General features: G+C 41.5%; 1 protein-coding gene across 1 annotated transcript; it reads right to left on the bottom strand.

Moving 5' to 3' along the window:
• Positions 1 to 1841: 1841 nt before the first annotated feature.
• fhip1b (FHF complex subunit HOOK interacting protein 1B) lies at positions 1842 to 25957 on the bottom strand. Its single transcript, XM_051403136.1, has 12 exons — positions 25606 to 25957; positions 21453 to 21936; positions 18257 to 18658; positions 16922 to 17152; positions 13682 to 13927; positions 13027 to 13194; positions 12171 to 12250; positions 11232 to 11401; positions 9293 to 10690; positions 8479 to 8657; positions 7248 to 7410; positions 1842 to 6826 (listed from the first exon to the last, which is right to left on the bottom strand). Exons 2-12 carry the CDS (start codon positions 21579 to 21581, stop codon positions 6522 to 6524), a joined length of 3471 nt encoding a protein of 1156 aa, XP_051259096.1. The 5' UTR covers positions 21582 to 21936; positions 25606 to 25957; the 3' UTR covers positions 1842 to 6521.
• Positions 25958 to 27465: the final 1508 nt, after the last annotated feature.

Below are 27465 nucleotides of genomic sequence, written 5' to 3'. Positions count from 1 at the left end.
TTTTTAGTTTACTGTCACAAAGCAGCAAATATTCACATTAGAGAGGATGGAACCAGTTTTGCTTGAATTATTCTTAAATTATTGAAATAAGTAGCTGATTATCAGAATTAATTTTCTGTTGATTGATGGATTATCCCAGCTCTACTGGTGACCACGGGTTTTGCTTGGAATATCCCTGTATACACAATTCTAACATTATAAAGGCTGCTAGTGATGATCAGTTCATCTAATTATTTTCTTAATTAATAATTTGGTCTGTAAAATGTCAGAAAATAGTGAAAAATACCTGTCAGTCCTTGGCAGAGCTTAAGGCGATGTCATCAAATTGCTTGTCAAAAACCCGAAGATCTTCATTTTACGATATCAAACACAGAAAGCACATCCTCACACTGGAGAATATGGGATATTTTTAAACAGTTATTTGTATCATCAGTGATATTGGTGAGGTACCTGCGCAGAGACCAAAGGGTACTAAAAGACACGGCACCCACCGCAGCCTTCTCACCCCGCTGCCGTCTGGCAAGCGATACAGAAGTATCCGCTGCCGTACCATCAGACTACAGAGCAGCTTCCTTCCTCAGGCTAAAAGACTCCTCAACTCATCCTGCACAAGCCACCACAAAAGTTTATTTTTGTGACTGATTATTAATTCATCCATTTATATAATTGTTGTTTTGAAGGAACTACAACTTGCGTGTGTTATATAACCCTGTGTTGTAGAAGGAATAAACAAATTAATGACTAATGACTTGTTTTAGCTCTAAACATTGTCCAGGTTTTTCATCATATGGGCATCAGTCCAGCATCTCTCTGTAGTGAATGGATGAACTCAGTTTGGTTTAATGTTTCCTGAACAGTTGATACTGCTGCATTTATCATTCAGCTGTTTTATTCTCCATCTCCATTAATGAAAGAGGAGAACAAAAAGGACAAGAATTATTCATTTCATCACCACATTACCAGTGTCAATTGGGGATGCAACTAATTATTATTTTCATTATCAATTAATCTGTCGATCATTTCCTCATTTAATCGAGTGTTTTGTTCATAAAATGTCATAAAATGGTACAAAAAATGCTGATCACTGTTTCCAAAAGCACACGGTGACGTCCTCAAATGTCTTGTTTTGTCCACAACCCGAAGACATTCAGTTTACCATATTTCAAAACTAAAAACAGAGAATTTTGACCTTTTTTCCTAAAAAAAATATTCAAAACTATTGATTATAGTTAGATATAGATTGATAGTTGGCAATTAATTTAATTGTTGACAGCTAATTGATTACTTGACTAATCATATAGCTCTAGTGTCAAGACAAAGACCAGAAACCAGGATGTGTAAACATATAAATGATTCTCCTGAAATAAACCTGAAAATGACATGGTAGTGTGCAGGTAAACATCCTCAGTACACGCTGGGATGTGGCCTCCAAATGGATAAATAATAAATAAACACTGCTTAGTATTTGTGCAGTGAGCATGTTTACATGATCTCTAGTTGTTCTGAGGGTTTTCCTGTCTTTAACTTTCTGGGGCTCAGGCTCACTTTTCTGGTTGTTGCTGTTTTTCTTGTCTTGTCTTTCTTGCTGTGGAATAGTTTCACCTTTTCAGGCCTCTAAAATCATTAAATTGAACAACTCAAGCAGGAATTTCCCTCTTTGACTTTAACTTTAGCTTATGTTCATATTAAAGACATAATCTTTGATGGGAGGTCACAAGTACATGTTGCTTATTGCAAAAGCCAAAAAGGTTGGAAACCACAGATTTACCATGCTGGAGATGTGTTGGGGTTAAATTCATAATCACAAGTCAACCAAAGAAAGGACACCAGGACCAATGCGATATTGCTAGGCAAAGAATTTATAAATTAATAAAAACATTCCCTTTGTAGTGTTCTTCTGACAGCTTTTTCCCACTTTGTATTTTTGTCCTTTTTTCTAATGATTTCAAAATATAGAAAAATATTTCTGACAACATTCATCATTACATTACTTTTAGCATGATTTTCATTCTGTCCTGTTGGTTATTTCACATACCTGTGCATTTTTGACCCATTGCTTTTTACAGTATTTACACATTAAATCCACATCATCTTTCAGTTTCAAACGGGGGACACCAGAGCATGTTTTGCATAGATCACAGGGGAGAAATCAAAAGTCAAACTTCAAAAGAAAAAGGAAAAGTGAGAAGATACTGTACATCCCGTGATAGGCATTACAAATCAACACATGAGGAATCTATTTCAAACATGGCACAAAGTGTACACAATGTGTTCAGAAATCAGATGAGTCCCTTCAGATGAAAGTTAAATAGCCCAGACTGTTGCAGTTGTTGTTTTCATACTGACAAGATCACTTGCAGAAATTAACCGTCTAACTTTGAATGAACCGTACATGCAACTAAAATGTTACAAAGTTAAAGTGGAAGCCTCATGTGGCACTCTGCTGCTGTTAGTTGCATTGCTGCTTGTAATGTGAAAATATAACAGTTTTTTTTATATCTTTGTGTTACTTGGTGATAAAACAACCCAAAAACAAAAAGGGGGATGACATAATTCCAATTCAAATGAAAGTCAGTGACAGCTGAACACTAAACTTCAATATAGAAACACAGAAACTCATAACACAATTCATGCTCTGAATTCAGACACAACTAAACAACTCAAGTTGAAGGATGTGAAAGATTTTAACTCATTGACATTGATTGATTAATTGTAGTGTTCAAGTGCATCTGTCTGAAACAGACAGAGGAAAAAATTAAATAAAATACAGTCCCACAAAAAGGTCTGAAGCTTACCACCATTTCTGTCAGTTAACAGAGTCAGAAAAGCACATAAATGGAGTCTGAGTAGAGTTGAGGTGAAACAGCAGCCAACACGTCAGAGACGCCTCTTTATCAAGCATTCACAAACGTAAGACTGGATATATTTTGAGGCTATATCTCCTGACAGTAAACAGATACACACATTTAACTCATTTTTTAATTAATTTGGTTTTCTGGCCATTAAATGAACTGCATTGGCTTTAGCAGCCGTGGTAGTTGCTGCTTTTTCAAAAACTAAAATCCCTTTCCCAAATGTAAATTTTAAGATTTTAAAATCAGTTTTGGTGTTTGTGTATGTTAAACAAGTTGTTCCCCTGTCTGTCCACGATCCCTACAGTTGGAGGGCTCACTTTTCTACCAGCAGAGAAAGCCCTTTTGCTGCCATTCATTCTTGTGGAGCATCAAGAACAACCTCCATAAAGCTAGGTAATCCATCACAGTAACATGCAGCCTTGATTATAGTTGTCTAATTCCCCGTTTTACTTCACAGTGTGTGAGTTGGGTTTTTTTATATCAGCGCTGCACTAAATTCATCTCTGCTTACGTCCAGCCATCTGACAACTTCGGGCTGAAGTCCCTTGTAGGGAATAATCCTTTATAAAACACCCCAAGATAACCTTGGCACATCATCGTATTCTTAAAAATGAAAAAAAAAAAAAAAAAGATACAACAAATGAAGCAGTGCAAAATGACTGCAGGAAGTGTAGACAGGTGTGCGGGGGATAAAGTCCCAAATAAGAGTCACAGAGGACCAATGCCAACTATTTAGGTTTTGCAACTCAAAGTTGAGCAGCTCCCTTTTCTAAATCTCAAAAACACACCTCGCCCTGTCCAATGAGCTTGAGCTGGTAAAATAATTACCTTTTTAAGGATAATTCCTGTTTAAAAAGCTTGGGATTCATATGTTTGGCCAGTGGTTCTATCATCTGACAAAGTCTTGGTGATAACTTTATCATCTCCATCAGTCAACAGTTTCCGTGTATATGGCCTTTTAACTGTAATATTTTAGGAATTGGCACCTTTTTTGTGGGGTTATTTGAAAGCAGGTAATAGTTTATTACAGTGTTCATATTGTGCACCATGAAACTGTGTATGATTGCTTAAACAGAGACACTGGGAGTTTGGGGTATTGTCATAGAGAGATTGTCTTTGGTGTCCACGAAGAAATACAGACAACTGACTGAAACTAAATTACACTCAACGACCAGCTGACTGAGTCAGTGATAGCACTGAGAAGCTGAGCATTTACCACCTTTCTCATACTACGACCCATCTTTAACGGAACTGCTAGTAAAAATAGTTTAGTTAAAAAAAACACAATCTTGAGTCTAAAAGTAGATGAACCTGGTGAGGAATGAGACCCTCTGGCCTTTTTCTCTGTGCAAGGGAAACATGAATCACGTTCTGAACACACGCGGATGTACAGCAGACAAGGTGAACAGATGGACGGACGGATGGCAGTGGGTCAAAAACAGAAGTGATTTCTCTACCAATTTAATTAGCCGAGAGGAAACATTCAGTGTGAAACGTGTTCTTGCCATCGCTGATCTCCGCAGGCACCCGGATGACTCACTAACCGCTAAAACCTACTGCATGGAATTTAATTTAAGCTCTGCACTATTGCACAAACCAAAGAAAACTTACTCTACACTACTTAATTATTATTTCATTATAAACCTGGCCTCAGATGGCATGCAGAAACTCTTTAGTAATGACATTTAAAAAACAAACTGGGGGTAACTGGGGTGTTACGAAATGTGTCTAGAAACCTCCATAGAAAAGTGAGTTACAGCAGTAATGAAGTATTACATTTACAAACTATGGCTTTGACAAGTTGAGAATAGATGGAACCGTTGTCAAAAAATGATATTAAGACTTTGCATTATGGGCAGTTTCTCTACTGCTAAAAGTTGAGAGAGAATGGCTAGTATGTGCAGAAAAAGGATTTCACAAAAAGCGCGGTCATAGATGGACTTTGCATTGCAGTCATACAGTGAACTCTTCGTTTTACAGGTTCTTCAGTTGCTAATAACTTTCTCACAATTTCCTTTCTTTAAAAAAAAAACAACAAACGCATTTAATTTTGAAATGACAGACCTGTAAAATAAAGAATGGCCGTCTTATAAAACTGCCAACGACAATAACGTTGATGAAAAAACAAGAGAATTGAAAGAGAATTTTGTCTTGGCAAAAGCTTTTAACACTGAGTGGCTGCGACTTCATTCGACCTCAGACGCAAGAAAGAATAAATTAAATGCCGATCACAACACTGGCACTGACTCCTCCACATCCTCACATACACATTTATACTTGGTACCTAACAATGAAATGAAGAGATAGTAGCTGTTACACTAATAATAAAAATGGGTGTTAGTGTTAAAAAAATAGCAGCATGTTAAGTTCCTAGTTGAACAGTTTGTATGTTCAGTTTGGCCCGTCTCACCCAAAAGAGACAATTTTTTGAAGCCAACTAAAACAAAAACTGAAACAAACTGAGAAGGAGATCACTCCTTACAAGCCTCATCTTTAGCTCACAGCTCACAAAGATCTGTTTAAAGCAATGTCAGTGAATGCTTCATGAGGACCTTTTTCAACTGTCAGTTCAAAGTAAATGGAAATTGTGCCAACGCTCCCTAGAAATAAATTCCTTCCCTTCTCGCCTTTTTCTCGCAGACTCTTGGGTCTTTTAAAAAGACTAAATGACACACGAAAGGTATGAATTGTAAAGCATTGCTGTCTTTTCAATGCCGCAGCCTCTTTTATGGCAACAGGTGAATGGCTTACTGAAGAGTTGGTGTCACCTCATACACAACGACAGACGAACCTGCTCCCGCGTGTTGCTGATATGTCTAGAAAATGGTGCAAATGCAAAAGACAAGCGCGTTTCAAAGAAAATATTTTTTAAAAATGCCATTAATTATCCAAAGTTTTTCCAGTACATTTGTGGCGGTGGTGCTGACTCGCGGGAGAGAAAATGGCACTAGCTCACCTGCGTGTTCCAGTTTTCATCTCATTCATTGATGACTAGTCTTTGCAGCAGTGCAGCCTCTTGAAAATAAAATGGACACTGGAGATGTGTTATTAGGAACGGCTTTCATTACTGGCCGGTCCTTGATAGAGGAAGAGCTCTGTGACAGAGATGGCCGAAGATGACTGAAAGTGTAAGCTAGTCAATCAACTTCAAAGTGTATTCCTTCCATACGATTTTTGGTGTTTGTCAACATTTTTGAGGACAAAACTTTCGTCTCCTCTGTGCCACCTGAAAGCACCCTTTCAACTTAAAAGATAAAGAGTATTGACTAGCACCAATATGTGCACCTATTTCTTTTATCTGTGGCTTTACTGTGTCACATTATACCATGACATGGTATGTGTATGTGTATGTACAAGCTCCCAAATCTCAAGCATTTACAGAGATTTTCTGTGTATAGAATGTAAATATAATACATGATATGCACAATATCATATAAGTTTACAGATGAGGAAAATTCTTCCAGTCCTATAGGTATCCTATAATGATTTTGGTACAAAAACGCCACTGTTTTCATCCTGCTTTCTGTCTGTCAGATGACCCACCTCAGTGACAGAAAAGTCTCAGTGCTCCAGTCTGTCTGTTGATGGGAGAATCTTACTGAACTCTTTTTACAGCCTAAACTAAAAGAAATTGAGGCTTAGAGCTGGATTTGAGGAGTCTACCGTCTATTCCTCTGCCTCCTGGCTGTGAGGGAAAGGCAGAGAGACGGCGTGCTCTTGAGCCAGGGCAGCCAGCTCCTTGAGGAACTCACAGAAGATAACGGCACAGTAGACGGCGTTCTTCACTCGGAGTGCTTCGGCTTGCTTCTCCAGGCCAGAGGCCCCTGCACTCCCCTTGAACAGAGCGCTGTGCAGTGACTGGCCGCCATCCCGTACGTGTGCGAGGGCCAGCTGAGCGGCGTGCCGAGCCCGGGTCGGGCTGTTGGTGTGACGAAGGATCAGGTCTCCAAGGGATGGCTTACGACTCTTCACTGGAACAAGAAGACATTGAATAGAATAATTTCATTAAGGTGATTGTCTCTTTTTTTTTTTTACATGAGATATTTTTAAATATTCCTGTTTTCTTTTAAAAATAATTCTTGTGTTTTTAATTGCATGTAAAAACTACTCCAGTGAGTGAATGGTGCTATATTAATTAACTTGCCTTTTTTCTGTAATTTCTATAGATTTTAGACTATATAAAGGAGAGAAATTACTTATTTTATAGATTTGTGGGTGGAAATAATGACAATCCACTCTGATCTAGGGTAATTAACTGCAAAGAGGTTTCTTAGATAGGAAGATATGCAGAAAAAGGCAAAACCTGACTATAAGACACACACACACGCACACGCACACACACACACACACACAGTTGTGTGTAAATGCAGGTTCTGCTGTTGCCGTCCTGACCTAATGAATCAGAGCGCCGCAGGGGAGGAACTGCTGCAGGCGAGTCAGTCCAGTCCACTTTGCCTCGGGCCACCAGATACTGCTGGGCTTTCTTCAGCATGGCCGGGAAGTCCTCATGGGAGGCTGCAAACGCCTCGATGCGGTTCTTCACAGAGCCTAGGACCTGAGATGAGTCAGGGAAAAAAACGTATTTTCAAAAACAGCTGGCTTGTTTTGCTAAATTGACGGGTCAGTAAATTTCACTTAGTGACAGTTTCTGACATAGAGCATAAGACTAAAACACCCAATGCACCGGGCATGGCTCTATGACGCAATTTTGTAGTGTTTTGCCTGCCCAGTTTTTTTTTACCTGCTCAGCTCTTGTTGATTTGGTAATTTCTCCTTTTTTGAGCTTCTACCATGGTTACGTAGGCTACATAGTTAAATGGTTTGTCATCATATACATTTGTGAGTCTGCACAGGGTGTTTTATTTTGAAAATTGGATGGTTTTCCTTTGTCTGACTTCTTGCCCGGCTCAATCTGCTCTGTGCAGCTTGACGTGGCTTCGTCAAAAATAGACTTAGTGCATATTTTGGACACTTCTGAATTGCGCTGCAGTGTTTCTGGTGGAGTCACAAGCATTGTCTAGCTCCAGTGGCCACGCCACAGCCTCAATGCAGTGCAGCCATGCCCAGTGGAATCAAGCATTGATAGTCCGAGGCTGCGCTAACCTAGAGGCTGCAATATTTATGACAATCCACAGTATTAAAGTGCTGAATGAAAAAACAGTTAGTATTGTGCTCTTCTTAGGACAAACATTACCACAACCAAAAGGCTCCGAGTGACAGAAAGGCCATTGGGTCATTACATTGAAAGGGATTACTTCCTTAAGATTATGAATGTGTTCATAAAAAAGTGCATTTTTAAAAAAAAATTTTACTGTCCAGCCGAATATTAGGTATTTATTTAAAGTATCTTAGAATATGGACATAAATGGAATCTGGAAAAGAAACGCTATGCAAATAAATTGTGGGCCTGATACTTTTGGAAGAGAAGCTAGCACAGAAGTAAGGTGGGCTGCAAGTGGACAACGATGCCTAAAACCAGGAGACTTAAACTGTCATCACTTAAAGTAGAAATAAAAAAAGTATCTTCTGCACTTTGTACTGAGCACCTGGTTTACAAAGGTTAAGTTCAACACAAAGCGTTCCTAGGGCCAGGATATCACAGGCTGTGCATGGTGCAGTGTACCTGGATCAGTGACTTGACGCTGGGCTGGAAGACCATGTTGGTGTTGAGCAGGAAGGAGCGTAGGAGGGGCTGTGGATAGCAGGCCAGCTGGGCCACGATGCCCGTGAGCAGGATGTTGACGTACAGCGAGTTTTGGAGCATGTTCTCCAGCTTGGCAAACAGAACCACCATGAATGGACCTGCACAGAGAAAGATTGATGGATCATTGAATGGAGAGATACAAGACACAACTTCAGCTCAACTGCACAAACAAACTGGGGATGAAACCAGAGGCGTGTTTGAAATCTTATTTAGATAACTGACATGGTGGTGTAGAGGCTGTAGCAGCAGGGTGCTTGTAGAGGTTAAATGGTTAGGTAAAAAACTCAAATATATCCCTTATGAATTATGGACTTTGACTTAATGGAAAATTGTGCCTATAAATAAAAATGATTACAATTATTAGAATCATTTAGTCTTGCGGTGGAATGTTATTCAAGTGTCATTGAAGCATGAAGCTGGTACTCAGACTTGTATAAGCAGCCTTCAAAATGTGCAACGGTGTGATCTACTGGTAGCACCGTACGCTTCTTATTTTGGAGGGTGACGTGTGCGCAGACAGTAAAGTAACCAAGAGAAGCAGTTGACAAAAGGTGGGAACACTAGCGTTAGCAGCTTAAGCTACTTCCAACTGGCCCCTGAACTCCTCCAGCTTACTGAAGCCTCGTGCTGTTTTATGACCCATACAGCGTTACTAAAGGAATATCAATGTCAAGATGAAACTGACCCAGGAACTGAGGTAAACAAAGCCCAGTAAGCATCAACAATGTCTCACCTGTGTACGGCTGAGAGGCAGGCTGATTTAGTGGTCTCGCAGGACTACAGAGGCCCACAACAGTTCCTTCTCCCTTCGTGTCACCTGTCAGCTTCACCTCCAGTGCTGAGGACAACTGCTGTTCCTCCTCCTGCCGCTCAGCGGATAGGGACTCCCTGGCAGTGTCCTCCTCCTGGCAGGCTGGTCTGCTGCGCTCCTTCACCCGGTCCTCCAGCTCCCTCAGCTCCTGTGTGAAGGCCTCGATGCTGATGCCCTGGCCGTTGGAGTCTCCGGGGGGCTGTGGTTCTCCTGGTGCCTGCTCAAGCAGCTCCTGGATGAGACTCTCTACAGATTGTTGCGCCTGGTTGGCTTCTGGAAGATCTGAGGATGCACCGTGTGGGTTTGAGGTGTCGCTGGTCAGCAGTTTGGTGTCGGACGTTGGTTTGGGGATGGAGCTCTGAGAGGGAATCTGGTTCGGGCGTAGAGATTTCTCATCGCTCATTTCACTGTTGTTAAAAACAGACTGTGGGAGAGGGGAGCAGCTTTGGGAGGAGCAGGTGACAAGGGATCCATTCCGATTTGCGTTCTCATCCAAATACTGCTGCTCCCCCAAGTCTCTCTTCACTTTCTTTACCTCCAGTCCTCTGTCCCGACTGTCTGAGCAGCCATCCCCCTGCCCCATCGTTCCGTTATACATGGCCTGGTAGCTAACAGTGATGGCAGAAGACGGAATGTGAGGAGCTGGGGACGAGGCAGGGTGAGAAGTCGATAAAGGAGTGGCTGAAGACGAAGAGGAGGGGACGAGACGAGGTACGGCCTTTGGCAGGAGCTCCTCTCTCTGCAGGCTGCGTTTCTTGGAGCGTGGCGTGAGGCTAATGCAGTTGTTTTTGCCGATGGTGACGTCCCACTCTCCGCTGTCCCGCTCTGAGCTGCTCCACTCAGATCGTGCTGCAGCCACAATGGCCGCCCTCTGTTGGCCTGGAGGAGTGTTGCTGCTTCCTCCCTGCTGGAAAGAGAAGTGCTCAGGGAACATAGCCATGGAGGGGTTGGAGGTAGGGGGTGGTGGGGGTGGAGGGACTGTGTTCGGGGAGGGGTTTTCTCCATCGTAGGGCGCCGACCAGTCACGGCAGGCCCAGGAGCAATGCTCGATGCCCCGCCGGGCATCTTTGAGGTACTCCAGGTAACCCGAATCCCAGTCCAGACACTCTGTGTGAGTCTGCTGCTGGTGCATCGGGCTGTCGGGGGACAGGGGGTGGGAACTGGAAGGACCCGACTGTAGTGGCTCCATGCCAGTGGGGGTAGAGGGACCCCCTCCTCCTGATCCACCTCCACTGCTTTGTTGGCGGATGAAAAAGGCTAAGCGGGACGGAGTACTGGGTCTGGGTGGAGCTGGAGACTCTGTGCTGGGACTGTTCAGTACTGTAGGATGACAAAATACAGATGCAAGCAGTTAACTTTCTAACACCACTGGTGAGTTCACGTCATATCAAATTTACTGGCTTTACGAGGCTAAAAAACATAAACACACATAACACAATAAACGTTTACCTACGTTTGTCTTTGATTTGATTGGTCTTTCTACAGGGCCCAGCAGGTGTCATAAGAAAAAAAAAAGCGCACTTAAATCAATAATTTGTGCTCTTGAATTACGTAATTTGTGCGCAGAAAGTAACTGAACATAACGTGATAAATCTTGTAAACATTTTATCTAATGTAAAAGGGATGTCAAAGATAAGATAATAATATGTATAATATTAATCCTAACACTTACAGGACTTTGTAGGCAGGTTTACCATTTTCAGTCTATACCTAAAGGTCCTCACAAAGTATGGAAAAAGACCAAAGAAAAAAAGACTACACAACAGAATATATTTTGTGTGTTCACATGTCCATAGTTGTTCACTTTTTATAACCACAGCTGTAAGTGTGAACTTTTCCTTTTCCACCGTTTGTTGCTCACCTTTCCCCCAGAATGCACTGTCCTCGTCCCGCTCTGTAGAGGGCGCTGCATTCAGCCGACAGCACTCTGGGATCAGCGACAGGAACTTGTCCGCTGACTTTCCATATAGGTCAGTGTCTCTGATAGCACGACGTTGACTCAGCATTACATGAGTACAGGGCAGTAGATACCTGGGAGAAAAAGGCGCATGCACCCACACCCACACACACACAAACATACACATATGCACACAAACACACACATATGCACACAAACACGTTATATAGTATTCAGGCTGTAAGACATTATTATTTGGAAAACCTAAAGAGTTTCTGTTCTGGTTAAACCAATATATTCAGTCCTTTTCAATACCACATTTTCTCTGGCAATGTTGGTTATTTTATCTTGCTGTGACAGGCCAGCTGGTCAAACACTGCAGTTAAGAACTTTAGATAATGTGTTAATCAAGATTCTCAGTCATGTTGCTGATAACATACTAAGACGTACAAAGTCACAGGCAGCTGGATGTGCTGTTTTAGTCCTGAAGAGGCAACTGAGGGAAAACTGGCCCTGGAAGTTCACAAAATGCTTGTAAAAAATTTAAATGTGGGCACAATATGTTCTCTATCAGTGACTGTTTGGGGACAGAGGAAAACAAAACTACCTCCCTGTTGAATTTTTCAACATTCAGAAAGGAGGACAGTGTTTCTTTGCCAATATGTAGGAAAATAAAATATTGCTCATTGAACAGGACCCAGATAGTACATCTACAAACAGATGATACATGGGCAAAAATACCTTCCAATGGCCAAAAAAGACAGATAGTGACACATATTAACATTCAGTTACTCTGACTGATCATAGAGAAAAATATGAACCACTAGATCTGCGTTTTGCATAATAAATTAGCATATTTAAAACATAACACTTGGGAAAACATGCTGAGGTGCGCAGACATACCTGAGAACGAGCTGCAGCATGACATCTTCACAGTTCAGGGAGAGAAGAGTCCTAAAGAGGCTCAACGATACCATGCAGAGCTGCCACACACACACACACACACACACACACACACACACACACACACACACACACACACACACACACACACACACACACACACACACACACACACACACACACACACACACACACACACACACACACACACACACACACACACACACACACACACACACACACACACACACACACACACACACGTGTGTTAGAAAACGGTGATTATCCAATATGAATGCTAATTTACATCGATATGGACATCTTAAATGACCTGGGTCTTATTTCGGGAATTCTAGCGCAAATCCTCATTATTAATTTACAAAAATGTGACACACTTCACTTCTCCTCTGTGTGTTCCAGGATTGAAAAACTGCTGTATTAAAATGTTATGTGAGTGATGGCCAAAATTACAAACGTAAGAATGAAGTTGACAAGAATCACAGCTTTTCTTTAAAGCCCAAATCTTGACTTTCAGTTTTATTTTCACTGTTGCTCTTTGAAATGATGTTTAAACTACAACAAAGATGAACAAAGTGATGAAATCCTGGTTCTGTTTCCTAAACACAACTATTGTCTCAGTGTGACAGAAAATATATTCTGGGAGGGAATTTAAGATCAGACACATTTCACTGTGGATTGTTTTACCAACTACAAACAATTTGCAACACGATACTTCTGTATTCTACTGGAGTCTCTTTCAATCAATTTTTGCTCTCAGCCCACTCACCACCCACACAACTGAGTTCATATGAGGGCCCTGAGGCTCTATCACACAAACACATCCATATTTTTATACCCTTGAATTGCTGCTGATGCGTGTGAGCAGCGTGTCCAGGATGGTGTCATTGTCGTGACGATGCAGCAGGATGAAGCGCAGGAAGGTTTTGAGGAGGGAAGTCTCCGACACACTGCGCAGGAAAAGGTCCAGGTAGGCGGTGCTGGCGATCATCTCGTCCACGGACGACTGGAAACACACACACACGCACACAGAAATTTGCATCCAAACTGCAAAGAGGACAGTGCGTCAACTGTCCTATGAATAAAATAAAGTCTAAGATTAAAAACAGGCAATGAAACAACATCTACTGGTAATTTTTTTGCTTTGACTCATGCTCTGATTCATCTGTTGAACAAAGTCCAGTAAACAAATCAGTTCACACAATTGTTCTCAGTCTCCCGCTAATTCACTTCAAGCACACAATAAAATTGTTTTCCAGTAACCCAAGAGGAGCCTTAACCGAGTGGTCAATTTTCATCTGGTCCAAAAGAAAAAACCTTACAGTTTTCCCCACATACCCTTCATAGTGTCTGGCCATGCAGATAGTTTGTGGTACTCAAAGCCATGGGAACTATTTTCTAACATAAAATGGTTTCAGTCTTAATAGGTTACTGGTCAGTGATTACCCAGAGTAACCATGGTCTTGTTGTGCTGCAGCACATCCCTTTTGTACCTTATGCAGGGCGGGGCCCATGACTGGTACGAGGAAGCCGTTGTGGAGGTAGTCCAGGAGCTGGGAGCGGACCAGGGGATGAGCAACCTGTACCACAGCGTTGCAGAACTCCAGCGAGTTCATGAACAGCACGAGCGATGACACACACATCCAGTCCTCGCGCCGCAGGGCGTGCCAGTCGTCTCCTCGGACCTCGATCTTCCTGGGCAGAGAGGAGTAGAGGGCGCTGAGGCCCGTCGCCAACACCTGAGAAGAGACGAAGAGCGTTCAAAGATGATAGCTCCAAGTGGGTCAGATGGTGATTGAGGTGCTGGAAAGCTTGCCGGTAAAAATATGTGTGTATCCTTAGAGCACAAGGTTTATTTTTTGCAGATTAATTACTCAATTTTGTACGAATGGAGGAAAAAAAGCAACCCTAAACACCAGCCGAGAGCTGAAACAATAAGTCGATTAATTGAGTTTTGATCATCAACTAATAGCTTAAAGGAGGAGTTCACCCCAAAATCAAAAACACACATTTTCCTCTTACCTCAAGTTCTATTTATACATCTAGATTGTTTTGCTGTGACCTGCTGCGTTTTGGAGAAATAGGCCGTGGAGATGTCTGCCTTCATTCAAATATAATGGAACCAGATGGCACTTGGCTTGTGGTGTTCAGAGTAACAAATACATAACTAACATAATATAAAACTCAAAAGCAATGTCTCTTTTCAGAAATCATGACCCAGTTACTCAAGATAATCTGCAGTCCTTCTCGTAAGCAGTTTCATGTAGGAAATATTTTCTTTCTGCTGAACTACACCCATCAACCGTGGTGAGTGTTAGCTCTCGAGACCAAATGATTAATCAAGAAAATAATCAGCAGATTCATTATTAATTAAAGCAATAGTACATTGCAGCTCAATAACAAATCCTACAGTCTGAAAAATACAGGCAATGATTACAATACACAGACATGATGGAAAGGTTCCAATTTACCAGGCGAGATAAAAGCCCTCATGTAACTTAGTGTTTTGACAAAAGCCGATGACATTTTGAAGCCATTTACCACGTTTGCTTGCTGTACCAGGGAAAAACCTGAACTTGTTTGCCCGACTAAGCAAATGCAAACAATTTATTAATCACAATTTATTAAGAAAGAGCTACGAAAAGTGTGTTTGTGAAGATCACTGTTATAGCAGAGTAAGAGTGCTGTTACAGTTGTCTAAGAATCTATTGTTACATCCAAAAATGTCAATGACGGCTGATTAAAATGTGTGAGAATGCACTGGCAGAAAACAGTGAGACTCTGGCAGAGAGGAGCATTTGGTCGTTGATGCCACCTCCACTGGTCCTTCTAGCCTGTAAGTAGGTCAGACTGAAGCTGCTCGAAGGAGGACGAGTGGAAAAAATAGCTGAGCCAGCTCCTTAACACCAGAGTGAACAGGCAGAGGAAAAGATAAGGGTACTGACCACAGCATTAAACTATGGTATACACACACATACTCACCACACTACACCGTTTACTCTCTTAATGAAGCTAAAACGTCACTCAGTTGCTGCAACTTGTGACCAGACTTGTTTAGAACGATGGTCCTGAAATGTATGCACACACACTTTCTTCGCACACTGTGTCACTATCCAAATGAAACTATGTGGGTAAATACACTCTTAATTAGTAGACATTAATTTGAAAGTGCAATCAGCAAAATATGGGTCTTTAATAACACCTAGTGGCAGCTGGACAAAACTACAACAACACAGGCAGACACAATTGCATGGTCTTCCTCCACAATCATCTATATCTTTTTATATCATTTGCAAACTAAATGAGAACCTGTAGAAACAAACAAGTTTGTTACATGAAGTGCTAGGTTCTATCATGTGATGTTGTTTCAGTTAAATCTGTTTGTTATCCATCCCGGTAGTTTAGACATTAATGAGTTGTGTAAAGCAGCAGCATTAAGGGGTCTGTGTGATTTTCAGTGTATCCGTTTATCTTATCTTTAACATGTGATGTTGTGTGAGGTGAAGTGGTTATTTTTTAAGAAGCCGGCAGGAAGCCTTCTAAGTTGAGAGAGAGCTGAGAGGATGTAGATAAGGAAGAATGGTCTGTCAGAGTGCATTATCATGTCCTTCCTCTTCCATTATAACACACCATCACTGATGCATCAGAATTAGACAGCACACACACACACACACACAGACACACAGACACACAGACACACACACACACACACAGACACACACAGACACACACAGACACACACAGACACACACAGACACACAGACAGACACACACACACACACCTTTCTTAAAAGCAGTGTCGAAAGCATGCCAGGATGCTTATAATATTATGAGCTGTCCTCAACTTTCACATCATTTAAGAGGAGGTCATATTCATCTGTATATAAAACTAATGGCCCTTTTCTGTAAGAGCTGAAATTGACTATAAATAATGAGCTGAGTTTGATATTATATAGATAATACTGCATAGGAATGTGAATTACAGTTAAGTCAACGAAGCTAAGAGTGAATTAAAAAAGGTTTATGACCGTATAACACAGCGTAAAAGAGAAAAGAAAGACATGCCTATACTTCCAGATATTTCCTCTTCTCACTGACTTTCTGGGGGGTTTTTGTTCAAAAGTAAGAAATATGTTGAAAATAATGTAGCAATATGACAAGTTGTCCAGGTTTTTAAAAGAATCTCCACAATACCAAATGAAGCACAGTTTCCTTCTGAATAAAATAATGGACCTGGTGTAGTCCATTATGATGACCAATCATCATCTAATGACAATACAAAGGATTCAGTTTAAACCACGGTAAGGTTGCTCATATTGTAGCATGAAGCTTCAGTAGTGTGGCTAAGATTACCTGCAGTTTGATATAACTCACATATTTAGAACTGTTTGTGGTGTATACATGTACATTTTAATATCTACCTGCCATAAACAATTATTTGTATTGTCTTTTAACTTCACTTGAAATTCAGAAAATAACAAAATATACTACAAATATATAACTAAGTGGGAGGAAACGGTTACAATGCATTCCAGTCCAATTTTTCTATAAAGCCTGATATCGCCTACAATCTGTTAACCGTCCCCCCAAAACCTCAGCACACCTGCATTACTGTAATAGAAAATACAACACCATCTGTAACCACATCCTTAACCTACCCTAGCTCTACCAACCACAGTCTAAAATACAACACTTTTCCTGACTATATAGTTTTCATGAGCACCATCACTCACCGGGCAGAAGTAGGAGTTCTCAGCGATGTAACGTGCAACGGCCTCGTGGCTGGCCGAGGCCGCCATGACCAGCAGCAGCGCGTCTCTGGCCTGCTGTCCGATGGCTCCGTCCCGGTGGATGAATGGCACGAGAAGGGAGAAGATCAGCAGATTGGTGGAGCCCTGCTGAGCCGGTGCTGCCCGGAACAACATCTCTAGAACCACCGGCTGCCGGGCCATGGACACACAGATCTCGTGGGGATTTACAAAGTCACAATTAAAATCACGGCTAAAGTGTGGTCCATAACCTTTTCAAATAATAATCAATTTTTCAAGTGAGTTAGCCGCAAGTTTAAACCATGGTTATGTCAGCCTTAGATTGAGCCTTTTATATCTACAGACGCTGCAGGTCGCCTTCCATGTTTCTACAGTAGTCCAAAAGGGACAAACCAAACAGTGGCTCTAAATGGGGGCGTTTCACAGCCAGCGTAGTTTCTCCTTCATGTTTGGAAGGGGAGGGGGACACAACAGGGTGCAAGTGCACCGCTAGAGTCCACTAAATCCTACACTGGTCCTTTAACTAACTGTTAGTGTGTAAAACTGTAACAAGCACGGCCATTGTGAATACCTGCAGTGTAATATTCTGTGAGCAGAACGATGTTTAAGGTGTCCTGTTATATGATTTTAACAGAAAGCCAACCAATCTGAAACAAGCACTTTCAATAGCCCCTATGTAACTGAATTAGGGATGCAAGCAGGACAGGGTAACATTCAAAACATCTGAACACTTTCTCCTGAATTTAACAAAGCTCCCAGTTTCAAACTTATAAGTCAGGGAGACCTTAAAGTTAGCTGGACACACATTGTGATTGTTGAGCCAAATGATAGTTATTTGGCTGTCACATCTGATAATTCCAGGTTGGACACTGTCTGTTCCAGTCTGGGTGAGTTGGTGCTGACAGTCCAGAGATAAAATCAGAGAGTGGTGTTCAATCATTCCAGAGGCTGCTTTTCACCCTCATAAAAATCATTTTAAAACAAGTTTGATTTTTAGGGCTGGAACTGGGGCAGTTAACTTAGTGGGAGAAAAAAAAATAGTGCGGTATGCCGTGAATGAAAATGATTCCATAATTCAGTTCATCAGGTTTAAGTGCAAAGCTTGTATAAAATGTATGACCAAATTTTCTTTCCTTTTGCCTTTTACATGCACACTGCAGCTGAATTAAACTTCCTGCAGTGCAAATCGAAGCTTTAGATTGCATTTAGCTGGCTCTAAGGCCAACAACAAGCAAGCTTATGTCTTATGTAGTTTGTAACTATATATACACACAGTATACAGACTGTAGCTGAATATACCTGATTGAGCAGCAGTACCAGGCTGTTTTCCAGGGCTGAAGGACAACCAAGTTCTGGGTCGGCACAAGCTCCCAGCAGCCTCAGCAGGGGGTGGAGGACGGCTGTGTGTTGCAGCAGAGGCTGCTGGGACTGGCCGATGAGCATCTCAAACAGCTTGAGCAGCGCCCCCTGGCTGTCTGGATCCAGGCCGCGGCGGAGGTGCCACTGAACCAGGCACTCCAGAATATTCTCAGTAACCACCAGCTCCAGTATGGGGCCCATGGGTGGCACGCCGCCGCCCTCTGGGCTCTCGGCAGGTCGCTCCTCTGCCAGCAGACATAACATCTGGTCGGTGTGATTCCTCACTGCCGTTAGGTCATCGCTGGAGGACGAGGGCTCGTGCTTTTCCAACACCCAAGAGACCTGGATAAAGGAACAGCGTTTTAGTGCGATGCTTACATGAGGTCTTTACACTGTTGTCCTTCTGTGCGGTGTGTGACCTCTAACAGACATTTCATTTCAGTTCATTTCAGTTCAGACTTGGCTTTGAATTCAGGCTTATTAGACGTTACGTTCATTAATCTGGACAGTTTGACAAGTCACAGTGGGAAAAATGCAACGTGGAGCATTTTCTGGATGCATATTACAGCTGTCAGTGATTACACAAAATGATGATGATTTAACTATTAAATGTTACACAGGGAGAAGTGAATGAATGAACAACTTAACAAGGGGGTGATTTTGGAGGCAGTTAATGCCATGGCATACTGAGCCTCTTGATTAAAACACACCTTTGTTCATATCAGAAGTAACTCCTGTGCTTTTTCTTTTAAGTCAAAAAGGCTGCTGTGAAAAATGTGTTGGCTGTATTTTCTACCCTTAATATAGAAAACTAGAAATTATAGATGCATCTACTTTAAATCTTTACAAAATAATTGAATTAATTTACTGAAACCTAAAAAGCATTGACTAATATTATATATTCCATAAAGGGTTATCACTGGCACTGCAACGGTTATTTAAAAAATGTTTTAATATCATTGCGTGACAGTGGTTTAGAAAATAAACAACATGACAAATTAAAAAGAGGTTTCACAACATTTATCACAAGCTAGATCAGTCAGCATGACTACGGTAATGATGATTTTGCAGATGTGAGTGGCTTGTGCACATAAGAGATGTGCTCCTTTGTGCTTCAGCAGCTTGAAGTGTGTCGTGAATGTATGAGCTGGAAGCCAGAGCCCACTTAAAGAACTATGTTGCTAGGATCCAATTTGGTGGATGCTGCGCAACTCATATTTGTGTACACACACATGTTCCATTTCATCTCTTTTTTATGCTTCATATTCACTTAACATGCAGCTGGACAATAGAGACATACACCTATACCCTGCTTTTAAAAACTATGTAAACATTTTAAAAATATTGATGGTTTTCTTTCACCCCAAACACATGCATTTTTGGTACAGTACCATGAATCCTGCAGATAGATGTAGGAGTGCTTTTCTATCTTGTGGATATGTTGTAATTCAATTGCAACATATCCACCTCCCACAACAGACCAATAAGTATCACTCAGTCTTATGTTGCCTCCGAGAAAATTCAACAGTCAGGCAGTGGCAAGGCTCTGTAGCCTATAAAACCTCCAGCTAGGGATTGGACACAAGCCAGTCACATTGTTAAAGTAGACTGACTGACTACTCTCATCAGCAACAGCCAACTGAACGTGTGAACATTCACACTTTGTGTCTGGACAGAAAATCATTCACTAAACAATGAAAGAGCCTTAAAATTCTGACTGGTCTCGTTATCGTTTACTGTTAACCAAAGGTGATCATTAACATTGTGTCTGCGTGCTGCTCAACACAAAACATGCAAATATTTTCTCAACCATTGTAAATGACTTTGGTAGCACAGGGCTGTAACAGGTTTAGTGCAGGAATTACTAACCAATTATCAAAAGAAAATCATTCTTCACTTGTCAAACTTTTTTTGCTCCTTGATTAAGTCATTAATCAGGCACCCCTTCCCCTCCTCACCCCACAGACAAACCAAGACAGCGGTGACTGACACCTTCAGCCTATATTTCCTTTACATTTTAGCAAATCAGCAACATTAAAAGTTTGCCAAGCTAGCTATTAGAAAAACCAGTCCAGAGGGTAGCCATTAATGTACAGATGACGATCACTGGACTATTTAGATACTGAAGAAAACAACAACAACAACAAAAAACTGTGATGATTCTCAGGAAAGTACATCTTTTCACCTCCGCCAAGGAAGTTATGTTTGTTTAGTCTGTTTATCTGTCAGCAGGGTTACAGACAAACTCCTGGCTTGATTCATCAAACTTGGTGGGAGGGTATAGCATGGGCAGACCACGGGGCAGACACACAAATTATTTAGTCACTTTCGTTAACATTAAGTAAATTGTAACACCCTATGGCAAAATGAACTGAATCCATGGTCGAATCCATCATAATTAAAGTGAATGGTGTGCCGTGACTAGATATACAACACAACAACAGAATACAAACAGCCGATTCAAACATCCCTGTAGAAACAAAACACCTTGCTGGAGGTCTGTGCTCTCTGACTGCCCTTCTAGTTATCTACAAATTCTAAGTGGATTTATGGATGTCTATTTGCCATAACATCAGCAATAATGATACCCGCTGAAATCCTCATGTGTGAGTGTTCAGATCTGAAATGCGTTATGACTCATAGAAGAAGGAGTGTGAAGTAGACAGCTCTCCCTGGGGAGTTAAGCCTCACAGTTTGAAATCCTCTGGGTTAAATGGACACTCTGTTTTGTTTGAGGCTTGACTTTGCTCTTTTGGTCGTTATTTCTAACGCTTACGAACGAAAAAACAAAAAACACTCAATTCCCTGCAGTCAGGGAATGCAGCAATATTGGTGCCAACAGCTTTGCAACAAAGAAGCAGTGAGACATTTACATAAAAAAAATAATGTAATGCCTATTTGAATTCAAACTACTTATTTGATCTACTGCATGCACACAGTTACAGTAAGTACTATCAATTAAGTGGTTAGGATAATATTGTGTACTAATAAGTGTGGTTGCCCTGTGCACTTTATGGTAAATCAGAGTATAGCAGACATGCTGTGTACCCAGAGGTTGTGTACGATATGTTATATTATCACAACAACATGTGTCATTTTATCTAGATTCGAGAGAAGCGGTGTGTCTGTAGCTCACCTGTCTCCAGTGGTTCTCAAACACCATGAGGCAGGTCTCCGGGTCAGCAGTGCAGGGGCTGGAGGGGGCGGCACTCCGGCCAGACCGACTCCCAGGACCCCTCGGATTCAACCTGCTCAGCCAGCTCATACTGGACCCAGTGAGAGGTCACAAGAACTCAAAGGCGAGAGAAGGTTAAAAAAAAAAAAAAAGGTAGAATATAGACGCAACAGAGAAATTAGATGGGGAATAAATGGGAAAGATGATGAGGGAAGGAGGAGGAGACGGGGAGAAGAGGGGGTGAAAGGGGAGGGAAAGTGTATCCAAACAGAGAGAAGGAGGGGAAGGAGGTCAGCTGCAAACGCGCTGTCACTGCCAGTCAGTGTACGTCTAGGAAAAGCCCGCTGCTGCTTTAGAATCTGTGTGACCCTGTCCTCCCTGTAGACCCTGTCATCCAGTCTGAAGCCAACACCACTCCATAGCCAGTCAGGACGGGCACTCTGCGCTGTGTGAACAAAACAAAAAAACACAACATCCACATCAACATGCCAACCTGAACACAAGTTTTTTCCATGTGTATATTACATGAATATCTTCCCGTACTTCCCTTAGTTTGGCTCTGAAAATGTAATGCAACAGGCTTTTTTTTACCCTACAATTAAACATGCCTGAAGCCCACCATGTCAATAAAATTCTGAAAGTGTATTATTCATGCCTGCAGGTGGAAAATGGATCAAATATTCAATATTCACAGTATTTTGAATTTCGCATCTTGTGATTTTCTCTAAAGGTTTCTTTTTTTGGTTTATTTATGCCTTTTATTTTATAGAGACAGCTAAAGACAGACAGGACAAAGGGGGCAGAGAGAGAGAGGGGATGACATTCAGCAAAGGGCCACTGCAGTAAGGACTTAGCCTTGGTACATGAGGCACGCGCTCTACAGAGCACCCCCTCTTAACATTTCTATAGATAAAATAACATGATGGGAATGTTGGCTAATCCTGGAAATTAAATGTAATTTAACATTTTTATAATGTAGTATTTCCTCACAGCAGCCCTACTCATTAATTAATTAAGTTTAGCCTGAAATGGTCTCATACAAGCAGACATATTAAAGTGACAGTTACCTCAAACACCCATTCATTGGGAAATATACCATTTGTGCTGAAGAGCGTCTGTCTTTTTCCTGTGTTTTCCAAAACAAACATAAGTCAGCCTCTACAGTATGTTGTTGCCAGGGAAACCATTCAGTCCTTCTGTGGAAACGCTACGGCCAGTCCACCTTCTGCTTAACACGGGAGTAACTGTCTGTTCTGGATGCAAATTTCAGGCAATTATGTTGCTTCAATCATCCGCCAGGTTAACGACAGATTCATCGTTTAAGCTTATTAAAATATGAGACGCATGCTTTTATCCGATGAAAGCTTTACTTAGACAGCTGACACGGGTGACTTTACCCCACAGCGATTGTAAATTCACTGTTTGAATCATAACTATTCAAATAAAACAAATTGCCACCCACTCAAAACTGCACTGGTAAATGGAGCTTAAAACATATTCCTGTGGAAGTGTTTGCTTTAATTCCTAAGACTGCTCTGATTGTTCCGGCGTGGTTGAAAAGGTTAATGCCAAACTGTTTTTAAGGTAGTGTAGATAAATATGCCTTAAAGTAGGTGGTACGGACTAAAGTCATATGACTTGGACTTGGGTCAGACACTTAGAGATCTGATGACTTCTGACTGACTAGACTTCCCTAAATCAATGAGACTCTGTGTTATTCTTTATTGAATTTTTCATCCAGCAGCTGTAAGAGTCTCTAAACACAAACAGGACCGTAAGAAGGCAGGTAAAATGTAACATCCACACTTCAATGATTCACCAGCTCTGAGCAGATGAGTTAATGATACTTATTGTTGTCTCTCTGAGAAAATTCCGTCCTTACTGTAAATGCACTAAATGAATCCACACCCACATGAAAGAGTCAAAACAGAGAGATCATCAAAATACCAGAAAATAAAGTATGCCTATGATTCACCAGGAATGCGATTACCTTAAAAGCGCGTAAGCCAGTCTGCCTCTGTATTTACAGCAAAACTTTCTGATTGTGACATTCAGGACTCGCATACGGAAATTCTAAATGTGTCAGGTCACACACACAGCGTCTCATAAAGACTCATAAAACAGGTTCAAAGTTCAACTATAGACTCCACTCAAGGGAGGCTGCCTCCATAAAGGAAAGAGAGTTTGTCAAAGGTTAGTGATCAAACACACCATACCACAGCTTGCCTTGACTGTTATGATCTCACACCAAAGTCTACAGGCCAAAATACACTCTCTAAGAAGTTCAGACAGACTGAAAGTGGAGAAAAGGCTTCCAATGTTTCTGACTCCCTACAACGGCCAAACTGACAGCCACACCTGCTTTCTGCAGGAACTGTCCAGGTGTACACAGGTGTGACAATGGGCAGAGGTCTCTGCAAATACTGTCCTTCACATTCCTCACATTTCTAACTCCTGTCTGTTTTTGCTGTTGAACTTCACTGATCACTTCTGACGAATGTGACATGAATCTAGATCAAGTTCTGAACAGCAGCTGTGACAGACAGTGAGCTGATACAGACTCCCCCTTCATCCAATGGGCATTTTCAAGGCAGCGGCAAAGCTGATCTTAAACACACACCAGAAAATGCACCCGTGTGCCAACCATAAATGCAATACTGTATTTCCTCTAGCCTATTTAATGATTGCTTCTACCAACAAACACATCCGTTCTGTAACCACAACCCCTCGCTATGACAACCAGCTTCGCAACCCACCTTCAAAAGCATGTATAACTTTTTTTTTATCTGTAATCCAAACATATTCAGAGAGAGTAGATTTCAGCCTGAAAAGGGAACTAATCAGACAAAACACATCTTCAGACTAATATTGTCATGCTTTACTTTCACATCAGTTCTGTGGAGATGAAGTCAGTGACTGTACCCAAGTGAAACAGAACAAACTTCACATGCATCAGTTTGTCATTTTGGTTTAACATGAAGCTGTATAAGAACGTTGCCTACATACAGTCTAGGGCTGCAGCTTTGAAACTTATTTTAGATCAATGGATTAATTGTGTGGTCTATAAAATGTCAGAAAATAGTGAAAAATGCCCATCACAATTTACCAGAGCCCAAGGTGGCAAATCTAAATGACTTGTTTTGTCAGACCAACCCAACAGTATTTAATGTACCATCGCCGAGATTGAGAAAACCAACAAATATATACGGATAATATACGGACTGATTAGCCATTTCACCTCTAATGCAATATTAAATATGTGGGCATGGAAGCTCAGTCTTGACCTTGCTAATGAAAGCTGTGAGATGCTTTTTAACGGACCTTGGGTTTGACAAAAGGAACTCAAAGTCCTTTCATACTGATTTACAGCAAAAATATGTCCTCAAAGAAAAAGTTCAAAAGTATTTCCATACTTAAATATTTTCACTGACACATTCCTGTCAGCACTCAACCATACCCAGCCGTACACGTGAGTGGATTCATATTTCTATCAGAATATAATTTGTTAAAGTGCCATGCATTTGGTTAATGTAACTTCAGCATTTGCTTTTGATCAACAACTACTATTTATTAGGTGTATTAAACAACAGATTACTGCAGAATCAAGTGTTTCTGACACAGCTGACAAGGTACAGAAAACCAAATCCCTCTCTGTGAGTGACTTTGAGGCAGAACAGTGCCCAGTACTAATTTCATTTAGGACGTTCCCAGATGCTATCATACAAAGTGAGACATCAATCACTGCGGTGTTTCGGGTCATGTGTCCTGCTCGGTCTGTCACACTGTTGGCGCACCTACCTGCAACCATCTAATAGTAACGTTACGACCTTGCTTTTAAACTGATTGGCTAATTAACGGTATATTAATAGTATCTGGGCTTTACACAGATACTTGAAGTCCTCATCCTGACCCTGATCTCACATTAGCCAACCGAAGCGGCTTACGTTACGGTCCGCCGGAAAACAACAATCAATGCGAGTCAATGGCGAGATGATATGGCAAGCTAGTTGATGATGGAAAGATAATTAGCTAGCTTAGAAACGTCAAGCATGTAATATAGTTAATTCATCAAGTTGAAGTGATTTTAATGTAAGGCTACTCGGTTGTTGCTTACCTCGGATATTTCTAGGAGTCTCAACAGTTGTTGTGAGGTGCAGATTTCCACGGATACCTGCTAGCTGGTTGCTAGTAAGTTAGCGCCAGTGGGTTGCTAACGACTAGCAGCTAATGAATTCCACAATGTCAGAGCAGTAAACGGACGACCAGCACGCAAGTAACCGGGAGACAACTGGCGAGCTAGACCACACTGAGCCGGGGGAGTTAACGAATGAACCACTCCTTCTTTCGGGCTGCTGTGCATCCTGTTAGCGACTGATAAACATCCCATTTGATGATTTCTCAAACACTCTTCTCTTTCCCGCAGCCATCTTACTTTAACTCCTCCCACACGACTTCTCTGACTCACACCCACAGCGACGCTGCTCCCCTCTGCTGTATGAAGGGTTTAAAGTGCCGAAATTAAGGAGCAAAGACTGTGACCCAATTCCATACTAAACACTGCCAAGTGAACATTGTGTACTAATGTTGATAGGGCCCGGTAGTACAGGGAAACTGATGAATGGTGAGAGATCAGCTCTGAAACCAGCTCATGATGGACGAGCATCATTCATGGCCTTGGAAATAGTAGGTTTGATCAACAGTTTGCTTAGTTGTCATGGAGATGTATTCAGTTGAGATCTCATCCATATGACTTTGCTCATCCCATGTTGGCTTAATACAGAGTTGGGGTTATACAGAATGGTCAGAATTGAAGCAGGCCCCTATGGGTCAAGCTCCAAAAACACTGCATCCTACATCTACCCTAATGTAACTGAACAGGGTCTTTTACAGCAGTGGTTTTCAAACTGGGGTCCTTGAGCTGGTGCTAGGGGGTCCCAAAAGGAGGAATAGCATATTTGAACTTTTATCAGCTCATTGACTATGAGGACTGTTCAAACCTAAAAATGAAAATTAGACCTCCTTCCATAAGAATCAAAATACTCTCAAATTGGGGGGTCCGTGGTCTAATGTGCATCTATTGTGGGGGAGACAGTTTGGGAACCACTGTTTTACAGTGCGTTACCCTCCTTGCCTCAGAAATTGAATCCATTACATTGAAACCCCCAACACTCCTTGTGACAAACAAAGTGCAGAGTGGGTTACAGAAAACAGCCTACTGCTCAATGTCAGCAAAACCAAAGAGCTGAGTGTTGATTTTAGGAACAAAAAGAGGCAAAGACACACACCCCTGTTTACATCAGTGAGACGCAGCAGGTGAATAGGTTTAGGTTCCTGGGAATCAACATCACAGAGAACCTGTCATGGTCATCTCACATCTCCTTGGTTAAGAAAGAACAGAAACGACTGTAGTTCTTAAGGAAACTTAAGAAAGCAAATTTCCTGTGCCAAGTTTTTGTTAACTTTTACAGAGGAGCCATAGAAAGCTGGAAACATCACAAACTGGCATGGGATGTGCACAGGAAGACTCTGCAGCGACTAATTAAAACTACCCAGAAGAAGAAGCATCAGTGGTATTGGTGAGGTGCCTGAGCAGAGCCCATGGGAAGACAGCACCCACCCAGCCACAGCCTGTTCACCCTGCTGCCATCTGGGAAGAGGTACAGAAGCTTCTGCTGCCATACCACCAGACTTAAAGATAGATTCTCCCAGGCTGTGAGCCAATGAAATTCTTCCTCAACAATTCATCATACAAATTAGTCTCTTTTTTATGTCTTGTGAATCAATTTTTAGTTTGTTTTTAAAAGTAACATAATGGGAACTATGTAAATTTCATTCTACAACCCTGTGTTGTAAATGACAATAAAATAACATTAAATCCTTGAAACAAACTAACTGTGTATGAACATGTGTAAAAACAGTAAAGTTGTATTGTCCAGGTGATGAATTTTACCAAGTTAATGTAGCGTTATTTAGT

The sequence above is a fragment of the Dicentrarchus labrax genome, unplaced genomic scaffold, assembly GCF_905237075.1.
Source record: "Dicentrarchus labrax unplaced genomic scaffold, dlabrax2021, whole genome shotgun sequence".
NCBI lineage: Eukaryota > Metazoa > Chordata > Actinopteri > Moronidae > Dicentrarchus > Dicentrarchus labrax.
Note: the sequence above shows the minus strand (reverse complement) of the source record. Positions and strands in the feature narration are given on the sequence as shown.